We start from the raw sequence: 17,875 nt of genomic DNA on the forward strand, positions 1-17,875 counted from the left end.
CTACAAGGTGCTGCCTCCTGTTGTCCATTGTGTGGTTTTCTATCTTCTCCTGTATGGCCTCATACAATGTAACATATTAATAATGAGTTTCACGATTTTCATGCGTAATCCTTTGTCTAGGAAAGTAATCAGATCTACGTTCAGAGGCAAGGAGCAGGCTGCTGTCCTCACCACGCATATCATGGAGGAGGCCGAAGCCGTCTGCGACCGGGTGGCCATCATGGTTTCTGGACAGCTGAGGTGAGTGAAGTTCTTACATCTGTAGCACCCTACTAGCATAGGATACTAAGTAAATTTAGTTTTCGGCTACTTCTGTAATCAAGGGAGCAGTAATTGTTTGTTCTGGCCTGTCCAAGCTGGGAGTTTGATTGCTCCCCCCTGCCACTGGAAGATGCTTTCAGAGCTTAGGGTGGGAGATTAAAAAGACAGCCTCAATATTTATCATGCTCCAGCCAATTCCTAGAGAGGAATGTCCAGAAGGGGGCTGGAAGGCTGATAAATAGTCTGAGGTACTGGAGAGCAGCATCCTGTCCACTCAGGAGGGTTTCAAAGCCTGAGGGGCTGTTGCCCCTAGGCAGCCCGTGGACTGTGTAGCAGTTCTAGAGGCCTCAGCGGGGTCAGGGCTGAGAGTCTGGATGGACTGTACTGGAAGCTGATTGCAGGACCTCACCACAAGCGATCTGGCCCTGGAGAAGGACTGTCTCAGTTACTGAACTTTTTCTAGAGGGGCAGGGAGAATGGAGGAGGTCTGTGGGAAGGCAGAGGAGAGCTGAGGAGGGCTGAAGGGGGCTGAGACAGGGTACAGAAGCGCTGGTCTTACTGCGCATGCATGGCTCATGGCTGGTTTGCTGCGCATTTGCGAGTTTACACTGGGCCAGGGAGGTGGAGTGATGCGGACTGTTCCCAGGATACCACAGCCAGGGCTTCATTTGCCCACAGCAAATATGGCTGCTCACAAAAGCATCATGGGGGATGAAAAAGAACAGAAAAAGTAAGCTTTAAAATTCTAGTAATTCCTAATTAAGCTTTTCAATGTTAAAACTGCATGTTGTAATTTGTTGTAATCAGCATGCTTGACTGCATTTCCTCTTTAAAAGAGAAGTTTGGGATTCTTTCTTATATTTTTGAATCACACTTACCTAGATGGATGCTGCATCCGTCCCCCACTGATTCTAAGGCTGAGAACGGAGCCCTCTGTTCTCGGTGCTCCCTGAGCAGAGAGCTGGTTACCCCCCGCTCACTGGAGCACTGGGCTGTGGAGGGGGTTGGGAGCGGCTGGCTGAGAAGCTGAGCCGGGTGCCAGTCCAGCCATGTGGGCGGATCCTGACATATGGTCGCCATCTTTCTTGAGCCTGGACCTGGTCTGTGAGGTCAGCCAACAGCGGGCTTTTACCTGCTGTCTGCTGAAAACGGGTCACAGGAGTGCAAAACGGACTGCACTCCTGTGATCCAAAGGAGAAGTACAGCTGAACGAGATTTGGCTGTACTTCTCCTTTTAAGGAGAAGATTGTCCTCTAATTGTTAAGTGCTAATCATTTTGGAGTATACCATGTGCCAACCCTCCTGTTAAAGCTTCTTCAAGCAGTAAAACTTAAAAAGACAGGAGCTCCAATAAGCTTGTGTAAATGGACTGGTGCCTGGAGTGGTGGGCAGCCTCTGCACTTTTGGGGAAGAACCGGTTGTTACCAATGGCCCCTTTAGGGGTAACGCTAGACATAGTTATGCAGGTTGAAACAAGAAACAAGAAAAAAAAAAATCAGGTCTAGGGACTGTGGATGAGATATTTGAATGGTGACCCCCAGATTATTCCCGACTAATGTGTCTTGGGATGGCGTGGGCCAGAGCACAGGGTCTTCCCACTCCCTCCTTTACAACCCCCCACCCACCCACACACACACTTTTTTTCTTTGTTTTTGTCCTCCCTTCTACCTATTCTCGCTTTTCTTTCCATTTCTAGTATTATGAGCTTGAAAGGTTTTGACTATGCGATTTTAGTAATGGAGTCAAGTCCTATCTCCATGAAGAGGGGCTTCCCCCTCCTTCAATTTCTTTTCTTCCATTAACACTACAAACCTTTTCTTTGGGAAATGTACAAGCGCTTAAGAATGTATTAACCTTGTGCTATTCAATTTTCTGCATTGTTATTTTTTCCTACTTTTTGTGAAAATTTTCAATAAAAATATTGAAATGAAAAAAGGAAAAAGTCCATCTAGTTCTGACATCACAGGGCTGCACAGTCAGCGCTTAATTTGGGACAGTCCAATAATAATCAGTATTTTAACATTTAGTATTGGGGTAGTTTTAAAGAGTACCCGTTCAGTTGACATTAGATTATAATGTTCCATTTCTCATCTCTCTCTGGACTCCTGTAAACCATGTGTACCCCTCCTCAGATACATCGGCTCAGTGCAGCACCTGAAGAGTAAATTCGGTCGGCACTACAGTCTGGAGCTGAAGCTGGACGCAGACGCCGGGACCCAGCAAATGGAGATCCTACACAGGGAGATTCTCAAACACTTCCCCAATGCCTGTCGCCAGGAGAGGTATGTAATTTAATAAATCTATGTTATAGTAGAATATATATATATATATATATATATATATATATATATATATATACAGTAAAACCTTGGTTTGAGAGTAACTTGGTTTGAGAGCGCTTTGCAAGACAAGCAAATTTTTTAAATAAATTTTGACTTGGTTTACAAGTGATGTCTTGATATACAAGTAGCGTCATGTCACAACTGGGTATAAAAGAGAAGAGAGGCGCCTCTAAGTGTAGCAATATGGTTATATTTAATGAAGGTTCAATATTTAGCAGCTCACATGGTTGATGATTAAAACAGGCACATCTAAGTATGCAGGCATCCAGGGTAAAGCTTTCCACATAGACAATCCTCTGCACTGTAATCTTCATCACACCCTTCCACGCTGCGCTCCACGAGCGATTCAAAGTCTCGCTTTCAGATCACTCTACTGCAGGGTAGTCTTACCAATCACAATTGCAGACTGACATCGGTGAGAGCCAGTGGTTCAGAAGATGGTCTATGTGGACAGCTTTACCCCGGATGCCTGCTTACTTATATGTGCCTCTTTATTCATCAACCATGTGAGTTGCTAAATGTTGTACCTTCATTAAATGTCCCCATACTGCTACACTTAGAGGCGCCTCTCTTCTCTCTTATATTCTGTAGCTCTGCTAGATTTTGCTTCTAATCCCCTTGTGGAGGCATCATTTGTGGATGGAGATTTTATGATGACACAACCTATCACATTGCTATAATCTTTGTATATAGACTATAAACTGAAAGACTTATGAATAAATGGTTGTGGAACGAATCATCTGAGTTTCCATTATTTCTTATGGGAAAATTTGCTTTGATATAAGAGTGCTTTGGATTACAAGCATGTTTCCGGAACGAATTATGCTCGCAATCCAAGGTTTTACTGTATATATTTTTTTTTTTGTATTGTTCATGTTGTGTGCATTCACATTTATGACTCTCTGGTAAAGTAGTCCAAAAATTACATAGGTGGGTGCTCTCCGGGTGCTGTATCTTGCTATGTTAAACAGTCCATTCAAAATGAACATGGAATAAATGGATCTAAGGTATCTGATATATGGAGCAAGGAAAACCTAAATAGTGGGGAAAGTCCAATAAATGTCCAGGAAGTCCTAATATGAGAATAATACACTGCTCAAAAATATTAAAGGAACACTTTCTAATCAGTGTGTTGCATCAAGTCAACTAAACTCCTGGGATATTGATCTGGTCAGTTATAGCGGAGTTCTACTCAAAAGTGGAACTTCCGCTTTAAAGCCTCCTGACCCCCTGACATGCCACATTTGGCATGCCATTGTTTTTTTGGGGGGGGGGGGGTACCTAGTTTTGACAGGTACCCGCTCCCACTCCTGCTCGGGCGGCTCGAGCGGATGTTCTCCTCTCCCACTCCCTCCCTGCAATCTTCTGGGACACTCAGGGATGGCACATCAATACGTGGCATTGCCAGAAGGTTTGCTGTGTCTCCCAGCACAGTCTCAAGAGCTTTGAGGAGATTCCAGGAGATAGGCAGTTACTCTAGGAGAGCTGGACAGGGCCGTAGAAGGTCCTTAACCCATCATAAGGACCGGTATCTGCTCGTTTGTACAAAGGAGGAACAGGATGAGCACTGCCAGAGCCCTACAAAATGACCTCCAGCAGGCCACTGGTGAGAATGGCTGTGACCAAACAATCAAAAACAGGCTTCACAAGGCTGGCCTGAGGGCCCGACATCCTCTAGTAGGCCCTTTGCTCACTGCCCGGCACAGTGGAGCTTGATTGGCGTTTGCCATTGAACACCGTAATTGGCAGGTCTGCCACTGGTGCCCTGTGCTTTTCACAGATAAGAGCAGGTTCACCCTGAGCACATGTGACAGACGTGAAAGGGTCTGGGAAAGCCGTGGAGAACGTTATGCTGTCTATAACATCGTTTAGCATGACCGGTTTGGTGGTGGGTCAGTGATGGTCTGGGGAGGCATATCCATGGAGGGACGCATAGACCTCTACAGGCTAGACCAGGGTTTCTCAACTCCGGTCCTCAGGGCACACTAACGGGCCAGATTTTAAGTATTACCTTGTGGAGATGCAGACTAGAATACTGCAATCACTGAGCAGCAAATGATATCACCTGTGATTTATTTCAGTTTTCTTGCGAACCTGGCCTGTTAGTGTGCCCTGAGGACGGGAGTTGAGAAACACTGGGCTAGACAATGGCACCCTGACTGCCATTAGGTATTGCAATAAAACCCTTGGACCCATTGTCAGACCCTACGCTGGTGCAGTGGGTCCTGGGATACTCCTCATGTGGTGAGAGTATGCAGCCAGTTCCTGGAGGATGAAGGGCTTGAGTCCAATAAATGGCCCTCACGCTCGCCTGACCTAAATCCAATAGAACACCTCTGGGACATTATGTTTTGGTCCATTCGATGCCGCCAGTTTGCACCTCAGTCTGTTCCAATTCTTTGGAGAAGTGTAGTTCCGCCACTGTGTGATGGATGCTGCTCCTCTAAATTGAGCCTTGGGAAAACTCTAATGCACATAGAATCTAAATGTAGCTGTTTACGCTGTGAAATTGGAGGAGAAGCGGTTTACCCTTAAGCTGCATAGGAGTTTTTCACTATCAGGGCGACAAGGATGTGGAACTCTCTTCCAGTGGTGGTGTCAACGGGGAGTATTAATATATTTAAAAGACTCTTGGACGTGTATCTTAAAGAACATTTTACCATACAGGGATATGGGAAATGATTATCGACATGTACACCTACACAGGTTAAACTGGATGGACTAATGTCTTTATTCAACTTTACAAACTATGTAACTGTAGCACTGCCCCCTAGGGAGCTGCTGAGTGTGGATTCCTCTGGGTTACCCATAGCAACAGTCCATAAAACTTATCACTTTAAGACTTGGCTCAGACAATGAACAGTTCAGGGGATTTGGTTTTTGTGTTTTATTTTGGAACTTGGATAGGAGAAGGGATGAGTGGGATACTCCAACTTGAACTATGCACAAATGCTGAGGACACTAACTGTAATGAATGCGGCAAGGCCGCTGCTTCACCTTCACCTGAAGTGAAGTGGAAAATAGGTTCCTGGCTGGATTTCTCTTTAGGGATCTGACTTGGCAACCCCTTTCTTACTTCCCGTGCATGCTAGCCCCTTGTCCACTGACTCTCCACTGGAGTGGTCTCCTTCCTGGGCAGAACCCCCGGCAAGCTTCCCGGTATTCACTGACACTGTTTTTCTCTGGGTTGCTCTCCACTTGTCAGTATCCTGGACCTCTTGGCTCAGCATCACACTCTGAATCCACTAGGCCGACTGCCTGTGACCACCTTCCTTGCTGACAGGAGGAGAAACCAACTTCAGCCTCCTCCTGGGACCTGGCTTCCCATCTGAGATGCCCTGTCACATGTGCCCCTGGCTTTTATAGCCTATCCCAGGATGCACCACTCTTGTGCCCTCCCACTGGGACAGCCACAAAAGCCTGTGTTTCACTGGCTGGGTTTCCTCCACTGTCCAACAGGCTCCCCTATTGGATACAGTGGGGACACTCCCTCAGAACAAGTGAATCACACATGGACACATGTAACAGGCAAAACTACTGATCAGGCTTCCCTGATAAGCAGATGGAGCAAAACAATGCCTTTACCTAGCACCTACCTATGAGGGTGCTACATACCTATACAGCAGCGGTTTGGTATTTATAATTGATATTTTATCTATGAAAATTCACAAAACATGGCCTGTTGGTGGTACTTGAGGAATGAGGTTGTGAAACGTGGCTATAGTCACTTGGTCCTCCTCCAAAGCAAAGTCTTCCCTCCAACCTCTAGAACTGGCTTTACCCACTACCATGGCACCTGCTCTGCACAAATGGATCAGTCGGATACAACTGGATGATCTCCTCCCAGTCCCTCCGCTGTATAAACTGTTGTCAGAAGTTGGCTTTCCCAGCAGTATCCTTAGGTTTATTGCCCTGTAAGTCTCATCTGTGGTATGTTCAGGGCTGTATTTTAACCTAGGGCGGCACTTTGCAGGGGGGCAGCAAAAAAGCCACCCCCCTCCACCTGAGACTCTATTGGCCACCGGTTGCTAGAGCCGCCTCTCTCATTCCCCCCTCTCTCTCTCTCTCTCTCTCTCTCTCTCGCTTTTATCCCCCCTCTTTCACCCCCTCTCTCTCTCACCCCTTCTCTCTCTCTCACCCCTCACTCTTTCTCTCTCACCCCCCTCTCTCTCTCTCATCCCCCCTCTCGCTCTCTCTCTCTCATCCCCCCTCTCTCTCTCATTCCCCTCTCTCTCATCCCTCCTCACCCACCCCCCTCTCATGAGATCTCAGGGGTTCATGCTGGGACTTGTAGTCCTTCAATTTTGGAGGGAGCCACATCCTTTAAAAAAGGAGTGGGGCAAATTTACATAGGAGGGGGGTCCCCAATTTTAGTCTTGCCTAGGGCAGCACAAAACCAAAATACACCACTGGGTATGTTGGAGAAGACCTTAACTTACTGTTCTTCTGTCTTCCAGCTTTGCTTCATTGATGTCATACAAAGTTCCGAAGGAGGACGTCCAGTCCCTATCACAGGCCTTCTTTAACCTGGGACAAGGTAGCAGCTCTTCTGTTTTTCATATAATAAAGTCATGTTGTACTTATGGGGACATAATAGCAATGTACAAGGTGCTATATAAAATAACAAATATTTTTTCATTCTGAAACTCCCAAAAAAGAAAAATGAAAGCTGAATTAAAATAATGTGCAACTCCATGCAGCCAATTTCATGAAAGCCACTGGGCTATAACAGCCAGCAGTTCCTCAGGCTCCAATACAGCAGCACTGCTTGGTCAAGGACACACCCCTAACTTTCTGATTGGACAATGAAAGAGCAGCACACTGATTGCACAGCCCTCTGCTCTCTTCTGCTGCCAGCACATGTGCTTTGCAGTAGAGTCTGATTGGCTGTTAGTACTCGCCCCACCTTCACTACATCATAGTGCTGCTGATCAGAAGATTAAAAGTGGCTTATGACAAGATAAATTCCAGGACTTATACTTGATGGATTTCAAAATACATTTGATTTTTAAAGGTAATGTATACTTCATTCAGATTTCATCCTAATATATGTGTACACTGTATGACCAAAAGAGTGTGGACACACATGACCATCACACCGAAATGATCTTGTTGGACACCCCATTCTAAAACCATGGACATTGATATGGAGTTGTCCCCTCTGTGTTTAACATCCTTCACTCTTCTGGGAATACTTTCCACAAGATTTGAAGGTGTCTGTGGGAATTTGTTGCCCATTTGTGAGGTCGGATACTGATGTTGGATGAGAAGACCTGGCTCACCATTGGCGTTCCAGTTCATCCCATTAGGTGTTCAGTAGGGAGGAGGTCAGTGTGGGACGCTACTGTTCCTCCATCCATCACATCTGTATGCTGTGTGAGCTTGTTGAACATCCCATACAAAACCATGGCCAATAATATGGTGTCCCCCCCCCTTCGGTCATTAGTATGGAGTTGCCCCCCCCCCCCCTCTATAGACATTAAAGTGATTTTTTCTCTTTAAAAATAACAAACATGTTATACTTACCTGTCCTGTGTAATGGTTTTGCACAGAGCAGTCCAGATCCTCCTCTTCTCAGGTCCCTTGCCGGCTTTCTTGGCCCCTCCTTCCTGTTGAGTGCCCCCACAGCAAGCAGCTTGCTATGGGGGCACCCGAGCTGAGCCGCAGCTCCCTGTGTCCATCATTCAGACACAGGGCTGTGGTTCAGCTTTGTCCCCTCTCTCTCCTCATTGGCTGACTGACTTTGACAGCAGTAGAAGCCAATGGCGCCGCTGCTGTGTGTCAGGAGAGAGCGTCCTGGATGGCCAAGGCACTCATTCTCATCGCTGGATCTAGATGGGCTCAGGTAAGCATTAGGGGGGGGGGGTGCTGCTGCACACAGAAGTTTTTTTTTATCTTAATACATAGAATGCACCTTTTGCCTTTACAACTATTTTAATATAGAGTTGCCTCTTTACATCTATAATAGTTTCTACAATATTTTGGGGTGTCTATGATAACTTATGCCTATTTGTATAATCAAGTACATATAATCAGTATATGAAATATACAGAAAACACAATAAATAATTAGGCTGTAGATGGTCGGAAGTTCTTGCTCACCAGCGATGCTGGCCTTAGTGGATGCAAGTTTTAGTCCACAACATGTGCTCCAATGGCTGCTTCCTTCTCTCTCGGTTTCTAAGATGGAGTCTGAGCTCCTAGGATGCACCTGTTACCTTTTCATAGACTGAATCATGATGGGAACTTTTATTAACGCTGAACGGTTTCTAGTTTCTACAAAACAGTGCATTTATTCAGAGCTCCATCTAGAGGCCAAATTTAATATTGTAGGCAAGACAACTTAATGAATATCCCTGCTCCTGGAGGCAGAACAAGGATCTCTAAATGAATACAAAAACCCTACTTTGTACTGTCTTGCCAAACAGAGTACTGATGGACAAGAACCCAAATATCTATATCAAATACAGTTATGATATTGGGGTCTAGTAAGCAGGTAAAATGTAAATGTGAAAAATAACACACCAGAACTTATTTTCAGGAGAACAGAACGACAACTCAAAATGTGAAAATAAAATCTCATCTCTGTGTTGCCTTCTTTTTGCAGTTAAACGCACCTTCAATGTAGAGGAGTACAGCTTCTCCCAGTCCACGCTGGAACAGGTAACAATTCTCATCATGGTTGGAAGGGAGAGGGGAATAATTGGGTCTCCATTAATCTCCTGGGACCTGTTCACACCCTACTGCAGTGCAGGGCAATGCACAGAGTATATACATCTGTACCAAGGGCGTTACTACAGGGGTTGCAATTGCAACCGGGCCCTATGCTCCAGGGGGCCTGTGCAGCTCCCCTGCACACCTGGATAGGAGGGGTGGCGGGGGCAGCATGTAGAGAAATCACTGTCCTCCTTTTTCCTCCTGTAACTGCAGGAGGAAAATTGAGGAGATTGGTTCCTCTGTATGCTGCCCCCGCCACTCCTCCTATCCAGTTCACTTGTGTTCTGCTGTCTCTGGGCCCCTGTGTGCTCCCCTGGTTCCCCCCCCCCCACTGTGCTGCCCACCCCCCACTATGCTCCCTCCCCTCTCCTGCCGGCTGCTGCAGGGGATGGGCCACAATCGAGAACCAGGATGGGGTCAGTAAATATATAATTTACCAGCTCCTTCCTTTTCTGAATGGACAGAGTCATAGTCAGTGACATTGTAAAAAATAAATAAATAAATACATAAAATGATAAAAAAAAATAATACAATTAAAATACCGACAAATAAAAACTACTGACACCAGTGGGTGAACTTCCAGGATTGCAAAGGTCTCACTTGCGACCGGATCCCCTGGCATTCCACCACCATGGGGAGGCCCCAAGATGGCAGGAAGGGGGCCCACTGCAGAACTTGTGAAAGGGTCCTGCTGCGGGACCATAATAAAGGTCCCCACAACAAGAGTAAAGGGCCCCAGGATCAGTGGGAAGAGCCCCAGGCTTGAGGAGAAAGGCCCGGCCAGGGGTCCAGGCGGCACTTCATGGTTTCTTGCACCGGGGGCCCTGAAGGTCCTAGTTACTGTTGATAACCCAGATTAAGGTAAAATGACAGACCTGATTTTAGTATGGCTACAGTATATGGTAGAAGGTGATAGTAGATCTCTGATATGTTACTGGTGCCCAGTGCTTTCCTTTTTTTTTTTCTTTCAAAAAATAGGTACAGGTTCTCCCAAATCCCCCCGCCCCCTCCTTGTCTCCATCCCCTACTTAACTTCAAGCAGCAGCCCTTATCACAGCCCTCTGTGATCCCCAAATCCCCCCCAGCAACAATAGATCTTCATTATTAACAATAGATCGCCACCAACAACCAACCCTCCCCCCCCAGCATCAATAGACCCTCCTCAGGAACAATAAATCTCAATCAGAGATCTACTATCACCTTCTACCATACACTGTAGCCATACTAAAATCAGGTCTGTCATTTTACCTTAATCTGGGTTATCAACAGCAGCAAAAGTACACAGAGCTCCTCACAGGGTCCTTGGGGGTGTACTTCCTGAAGCCCGTGAAATATCCAAGAAAATATTTATTGGTGGCTGTAAGGAAGCTCTACTTTTTATTTTAACATTGGGCTTTGTCTATAGCAAAGACCGTAATGAGGGCGGGTGTGTATCAATCAGGGCAATCTTTAACACAGGGGCAGCTGCACTGGGCCAAGTCATCATTGTGGGCCCAAAGCAGCTGCCTCTTGACCTCGCACTGCCTGCAAATAGATACATGGATTTTGGAGGGCCCAAGAAAATATTTGCGCAAGGTCCAATCAAAATTAACCAACTTCCCCCTCGGCAACAATAGATCCTCCTTATCAACAATAGATCCCTCCCTAAGAACAAATGACCCCCAGTAGCAATAGATTCCCCACCAGCAACATTAGATTTTGTAGCAGCAAGAATCAATACACCCTCCATCAACTGGCAAAAACAGACCCCCTCCCCCAGCAATATAAGAAACACCACCCCCCCCCCCCCCCCCGCCCCCAGTGACAATGGGTCCTATTGTAGTCAGCAGTAATAGACTTTTCAACACACCCCAGCACCCCTTGCTAACACATACTGTACATTTAGTGCTGGAGGTGCGGGAACTGCATACCACTGCATTCCTGTTAAAGAAGAAACCCTGCTGTTGAAGTTTTATTTGGTCCAAGCCCTTCCTCCTTTGCATTAGTTGGTCTTTACCTCATCCAGCATTTTCAGCAAAATTCTGGCAATCAGTGACACCCTGGCAGACACCCTTCAAATAGTTCTAGGGGAAGGTTTGCTGGGCAGGTTGTCTTTACCATCAAAGCGCCATTGTCCTCTTATAATAAGAGTGCCACTGTGCAAGTTAGATAGTCAGCAATTCCTGTATGTCCCTCAGCCAGGACTTCAATGATCAGTCAGTTGTCTGCCCATCCTCTGCCATTCTGTCTGTGGGCCTCATTAGCTGGTGACGCCTTGTCTTCCCTCTTTCAGGTGTTCATTGAACTGGCTAAAGAGCAAGAAGAAGAGGACAACTTTGCGACCATGAACAGCACTCTCTGCTGGAACCGGAGACAGGAAGACTCGGTGGCCTTCTGAATGCTGCACAAAATGCTGCACCCAGCCATTGTACCCAGCTGGGACATCCACCCCTTACTCCATACGAGAGGTGGCGTCACTGCACTGCCCGCTATAAGGCTGCAGACTGGTGGAGCAGCAAAGGACTGAGGACTCCCAGGCTTCACCACGTTTTGTGTTCTAGACTGCCGACTTTAAAGGCAGAGATTATGGGAGCGCTGCAGGAGTTAGGTTCATGTACAAAGTCCTGAAATTCAGGTTTTTAGGGTTTTTAAAGCACCTCATAATTTATTTAGCGCTTTAATGTGTTATAGTCCTCACCCATCATCATGACCTCCATCCCATTTTAAACATACGCTGGCCAGGCTCTACCAGAAACGCATTGAAGAATTGTCAGTCATTATTATCTGTTCAGGGAGGTGTCCCACAGATGGAGGTTTTTTTGGGACTGAGCGTAGAAGAGCCAGAGCGTGCTATGGGATGGCATTTCTGGATATCTTCTCATTGCTAAAAGGCCTGTCCTTGGGTGGCCACCTGTCATTGTATGTACCTAAAGGGGATGTCCAGTTCTAGAAGAAAGTCCTTGGTTGTTGACCACCCCCCTAGAGAGAGAAGTTCATTAGCTTCTGTAGGTCAGACCGAGAAGTTTAGTTGCTTCCGTAGGTCAGAACAAGAAGTTCAGTGGCTTCCGTAGGCAAGACCGAGAAGTTCAGTGGCTTCCGTAGGCAAGACCGAGAAGTTCAGTGGCTTCCGTAGGCAAGACCGAGAAGTTCAGTGGCTTGCGTAGGCAAGACCGAGAAGTTCAGTGGCTTGAGTAGGCAAGTCTGAGAAGCTCAGTGGCGTCTGTAGGCCAGACCGGGAAGTTCAGTGGTTTCCGTAGGCCAGACACAGAAGTTCTCTGGCTTCCATAGCTCAGACCGAGAAGTTCAATGGCTTCCGTAGGTCAGAACAAGACGTTTAGTGGCTTGCGTAGGCAAGACCGAGAAGTTCAGTGGCTTGCATAGGCAAGACTGAGAAGCTCAGTGGCGTCCGTAGGCAAGACCGAGAAGCTCAGTGGCATCCGTAGGCAAGACCAAGAAGCTCAGTGGCATCCGTAGGCAAGACCGAGAAGCTCAGTGGCATCCGTAGGCAAGACCGAGAAGCTCAGTGGCATCCGTAGGCAAGACCGAGAAGCTCAGTGGTGTCCCGTAGGCCAGACCGAGAAGTTCAGTGGCATCCGTAGGCAAGACCGAGAAGCTCAGTGGTGTCCCGTAGGCCAGACCGAGAAGTTCAGTGGCATCTGTAGGCCAGACCAAGAATTTCAGTGGCTTCCCTAGGTCAGACCGAGAAGTTTAGACCGAGAAGATCAGTGGCTTCCCTACGTCAGAGCGAGAAGTTCAATGGCTTCCGTAGGTCAGACCGAGAAGCTCAGTGGCTTCCGTAGGTCAGACCGAGAAGCTCAGTGGCTTCCGTGGGTCAGACCGAGAAGCTCAGTGGCTTCCGTGGGTCAGACCGAGAAGCTCAGTGGCTTCCGTAGGTCAGACAGAGAAGTTCAGTGGCTCCTGTAGGTCAGACCGAGAAGCTCAGTGGCTTCCGTAGGTCAGACCGAGAAGTTCAGTGGCTTCCGCAGGTCAGACCGAGAAGCTCAGTGGCTTCCGTAGGTCAGCCCGAGAAGCTCAGTGGCTTCCGTAGGTCAGACCGAGAAGCTCAGTGGCTTCCGTAGGTCAGACCGAGAAGCTCAGTGGCTCCTGTAGGTCAGACCTAGAAGCTCAGTGGCTCCTGTAGGTCATACCGAGAAGATTAGTAGCTTCCGTAGGGCAGCCTGAGAAGCTCAATGGCTTCCATAGGTCAGACCGAGAAGTTCAATGGCTTCCGTAGGTCAGACTGAGAAGTTCAACGGCTTTAGGTTCCTTGGGTCAGACCGAGAAGTTCAATTGCTCCCATAGGTCAGACCTCATTCAGAAATGCTATTTATTTGGCTGTTATGCCTAACCCTCTGGCTTCAAAATTTTGAGTTTCATCAGCCTGGAGGAACATGCAGATCTGGGATGTTTGAGACAAAAGTCCATCTCTGCCTACTTGTTCCTTATCCAGAAATTAAAGCAGCATTAAACTCATAAAATGTAATATATTGCAGCTTACCTGTCCCTAGATGTGAGGCTGCAATAGTTTAAATGTATTTGGCTTTTTTCATTTATTTTTACCCGGACATCCTGTTAATAAGTCTGGTATTTTCCAGAGCGGAGTCACCCTAAGACAGGAAGTGTGCTACTGGCAGGATCGCCAGGTGAAAATAAAGGAAAAAAGCCAAAAAAAATGAACGTAGCCATTAGCACGGATCCTTCAGATAGACGGGGTTTTCATGTAAACTGGACATCCCCTTTAAAGCAACGTTTTGTATTACCTCAAGTCTTCCATATCTGTAAGTCTACCATCACATAGACAGCAAGCGGGGGAGGGGCACTCGTCTTATTGCGGGGCCCCTTCCACAGTTCTTGAATGTTTTCATGTGTTTCCTGGTAGAAACACAAATCTCTGCACTGAAATCTTCTCTTTTGGATTTTATAAATCACATCATGTGACCACAGCGAAGGGCAACCGATAAACCCGTCCGCTAGTTTCTTGTCCCGACATTAAAGAAGGACTCCACCAAAAACAGGAATTCCCAAAGCGGAGTGAAGCTGGTCATGGCGGGTTGGGCTATACTTGGAGGACACTCAGACTTTTATTTATATGTGTGCCTGCAAGACTCCACTATGCAAGATTGCTGGTGCAGAATGAGTCCCTCTATGAGCACAATGAATGTATACTAGAGTGCCCCCTACTGACCAATAAAAACATTGCAGGCTCCATTGACTAAAGAGGCACTCCTGCCTGCAAACATGTTGCAAAAATGTTCTACTAAAGGGAACCCATCATAAAAATGATTTTATTCACCAATACGTTTCTCTTAAGTGCCTGCATGAATGTATAAATGTATCCCCAAGTCACGTGTGGAGCCCAGCCGCAGTCCAGACTAGGACATCGCCTCTGTTGCGCGCTTCATGTACATTGTGTATAGAAGCCTCTTCATTGTGAACAGCACCCAAAACACCAACACAATGTGCCTCAGCACCTGTGCATTGTAACCATCCAAAAGGCATAAATGCACATGTATTTTCTATTGTCTTAGAGATGTTTTTTTAAAACATTCGTTGGACGAATGTCAAACACATTCATCTATGCTGCACAAATTTAGGCTGTAATGTCTTTGATAGATTGATCCCTTAGATCTCCTAACTTTCTAAATAAAGGGACAGTTTACTGTCTTTCAGACCATAGGGCCAGTGGGAATAGAAAATGTCCTGTGTTAGTGTGAAAAAACAATGCTCATCGTTTTTTGTGCCCCACCATTGTAAGTGGGAGAAATTATACCCCATAGTTGATGTCAGTGGGACAAATGATACTGTATTTTTGGTGTCAGTGGGAGGAATAGTGTCCCATTGTTGGTATCAGTGGAAGGAATAGTGCCGCATTGTTGTTGTCAGTGGAAGGAATAATACCCCATTGTTGGTGTCAGTGGAAGGAATAGCGACCCTTTGTTTGTGTCAGTGAGAGGATTAGTGCCCTATCGGTTATGTCAATGGGAGGAATAGTGCCCCATGGTTGGTGTCAGTGGAAGGAATAGTGCCCCATTGTTGGCATTAGTGGGAAGAATTATACTCCATTGTTGGTGTCAGTGGGAGGAATAGTGGGCCATCTTTGGTGTCAGTGGGAACAATAGTGCCCCATTGTTGGCATCAGCGGGAGAAATAATGCCCCATCATTGGTGTCAGTGGGAGGAAAAGTGCCCCATCGTTGGCGTCAGTGGGAAGAATGGTCAGTGGGAGGAATAGTACCCCATTGTTGGTGTCAGTGGAAGTAATAGTGACCGTTTGTTGGTGTCATTGGGAAGATTAGTGCCCTATCGGTGTTGTCAATGGGAGGAATAGTGCCCCATTGTTGGTGTCAGTGGGAGGAGTAGTGCCCCATCGATGGCATTAGTGGGAGGAATTATACCCCATCGTTGGCGTCAGTGGGAGGAGTAGTGCCCCATCGATGGCATTAGTGGGAGGAATTATACTCCATCATTGGTGTCAGTGGGAGGAGTAGTGCCCCATCGATGGTGTTAGTGGGAGGAATTGTTGGTGTCAGTGGGAGGAATAGTGGACCATCTTTGGTGTCAGTGGGAACAATAGTGCCCCATCGTTGGCATCAGTGGAAGGAATTATACCCCATTGCTGGTGTCAGTGGGAGGAATAGTGGACCATTTTGGGTTTCAGTGGGAATAATAATGCCCCATCATTGCTATCAGTGGGAGGAATTGTGCCCCACCGTTGGCATCAAAGGGAGGTATAATGCCCCATTGTCGGTGTGTCAGTGGGAGGAATAATTCCTCATTCCTAGTGTCAGTGGGAGGAAAAGCGCCCCAAGGGCTGGATATAGGCAAGCAAAGGGCTGCATTTTTGGATTACTGCCTTACATCATCAGCTCCATCTAGTGGCCAAAATGCTTTTTTTTTTTCGGAAATACCTCTGTGAGAAAACATACTGCATTTTGGCCACTAGATGGAGCTGCTGGTCTTAGGGGTAAGCCAGGAATTACAGCCAAAATGCATGCAGCGTGCACGAATGTGCTTGACATTTGTCAAACAAACCTTAAATAAATAGACCCCCTTGTTTTTTTGAATGATATGTAAAATGAATGTGGCACAGGTGTTACACCCGTCTGCACCGGCCGCAATGTACACCTCTAAATGAAATGTGTTCTGGAAAAAATTTACAAAAAGCAAAATATATTCATACAGAAGAAAACAAAGGTGTGGGAAAATCTGATGGATTCTTGCAGTTAGCTTTAGAGATTTGCACAGAAAACGTAGCCGGACCATTCCACACATTTGACATGTTAAGGCCAAAGTACCAAGTATTACCCCCTGTTATCGATATGCCTATACAGGCTCTTAAAGTATCTACTGTGCCCAACATTAGATGTTCAAAGATTGCTTGTTACCATTGGGGAGAAGTGAAAAAAATTCTGTAATAACTGAAGGTAAATGGTTGTCCACATACATAGGTTCTGTTGTGTGGTGCTACAGAAGACTGTCAGAGGCTGCAGACATATTACAGGAGACAGTCAGAGACTACAGACATGCTACAGGAGATGGTCAGAGACTACAGACATACTACAGGAGACAGTCAGAGACTGCAGACATATTACAGGAGACAGTCAGAGACTACAGACATGCTACAGGAGATGGTCAGAGACTACAGACATACTACAGGAGACAGTCAGAGACTGCAGACATATTACAGGAGACGGTCAGCGACTGCAGACATACTACAGAAGACAGTCAGCGACTGCAGACATAATACAGGAGATGGTCAGAGACTGCAGACATACTACATGAGATGGTCAGAGACTGCAGACATACTACATGAGATGGTCAGAGACTGCAGACATACTACAGGAGATGGTCAGAGACTGCAGACATACTACAGGAGATGGTCAGAGACTGCAGACATACTACAGGAGATGGTCAGAGACTGCAGACATACTATAGGAGATGGTCAGAGACTGCAGACATACTACAGGAGATGGTCAGAAACTGCAGACATACTACAGGAGACAGTCAACGACTGCAGACATAGTACAGGAGATGGTCAGAGACTGCAGACATACTACAGGAGATGGTCAGAGACTGCAGACATACTACAGGAGGTGGTCAGAGACTGCAGACATACTACAGGAGATGGTCAGAGACTGCAGACATACTACAGAAGATGGTCAGAGATTGCAGATATAGTACAGGAGATGGTCAGAGACTACCGATACAATACTGGAGATGGTCAGAGACTGTCGACATACTATAGGAGATTGTCAGAGACTGCAGACACAGTACAGGAGATGGTGAGAGACTGCAGACACAGTACAAGAGACAGTCAGGTTGGTTACCGGGGGTATAGAGAGATTCCTATAGTGAGAGGCAAACTCCTAACAGTTCCTAGGGTGCAGTGGATCCTTCAAGAGCCTGTACAGGGCATATAGATGGGAATATGATTGTATTACATATTCTAAAATTTTACCTATGTTGGAAAGGTGGACGACCCCTCCAGATGGTATTTGGAAATGCTGCCCCCTTGTGGAATGTGCAGGTCACAGCCAGGTGTAAAGAATAGTCTGGACATACACATCAGACATATATA

General features: G+C 46.5%; 1 protein-coding gene and 1 long non-coding RNA gene across 2 annotated transcripts in view; both read left to right on the top strand.

Moving 5' to 3' along the window:
• ABCA5 (ATP binding cassette subfamily A member 5) overlaps positions 1-12,143 on the top strand; it is a 102,831-nt gene extending 90,688 nt beyond the window's left edge. The window contains exons 34-38 of the mRNA XM_082271562.1: positions 121-240; positions 2,394-2,543; positions 7,061-7,140; positions 9,210-9,265; positions 11,592-12,143. Of these exons, the coding sequence (XP_082127688.1) occupies positions 121-240; positions 2,394-2,543; positions 7,061-7,140; positions 9,210-9,265; positions 11,592-11,696 (511 nt within the window). The 3' untranslated portion in view covers positions 11,697-12,143. The remainder of the gene's footprint in view (positions 1-120; positions 241-2,393; positions 2,544-7,060; positions 7,141-9,209; positions 9,266-11,591) is intronic.
• A 142-nt stretch (positions 12,144-12,285) lies between these two features.
• Positions 12,286-13,685, top strand: LOC309566210. Its single transcript, XR_014225856.1, has 3 exons — positions 12,286-12,617; positions 13,006-13,408; positions 13,601-13,685. It is a non-coding gene; the product is annotated as an uncharacterized lncRNA (long non-coding RNA).
• The last annotated feature ends 4,190 nt before the right edge of the window (positions 13,686-17,875 follow it).

The sequence above is a fragment of the Pelophylax lessonae genome (genome assembly GCF_965119305.1).
Source record: "Pelophylax lessonae genome assembly, chromosome: 11".
Classification (NCBI taxonomy): Eukaryota; Metazoa; Chordata; class Amphibia; order Anura; family Ranidae; genus Pelophylax; species Pelophylax lessonae.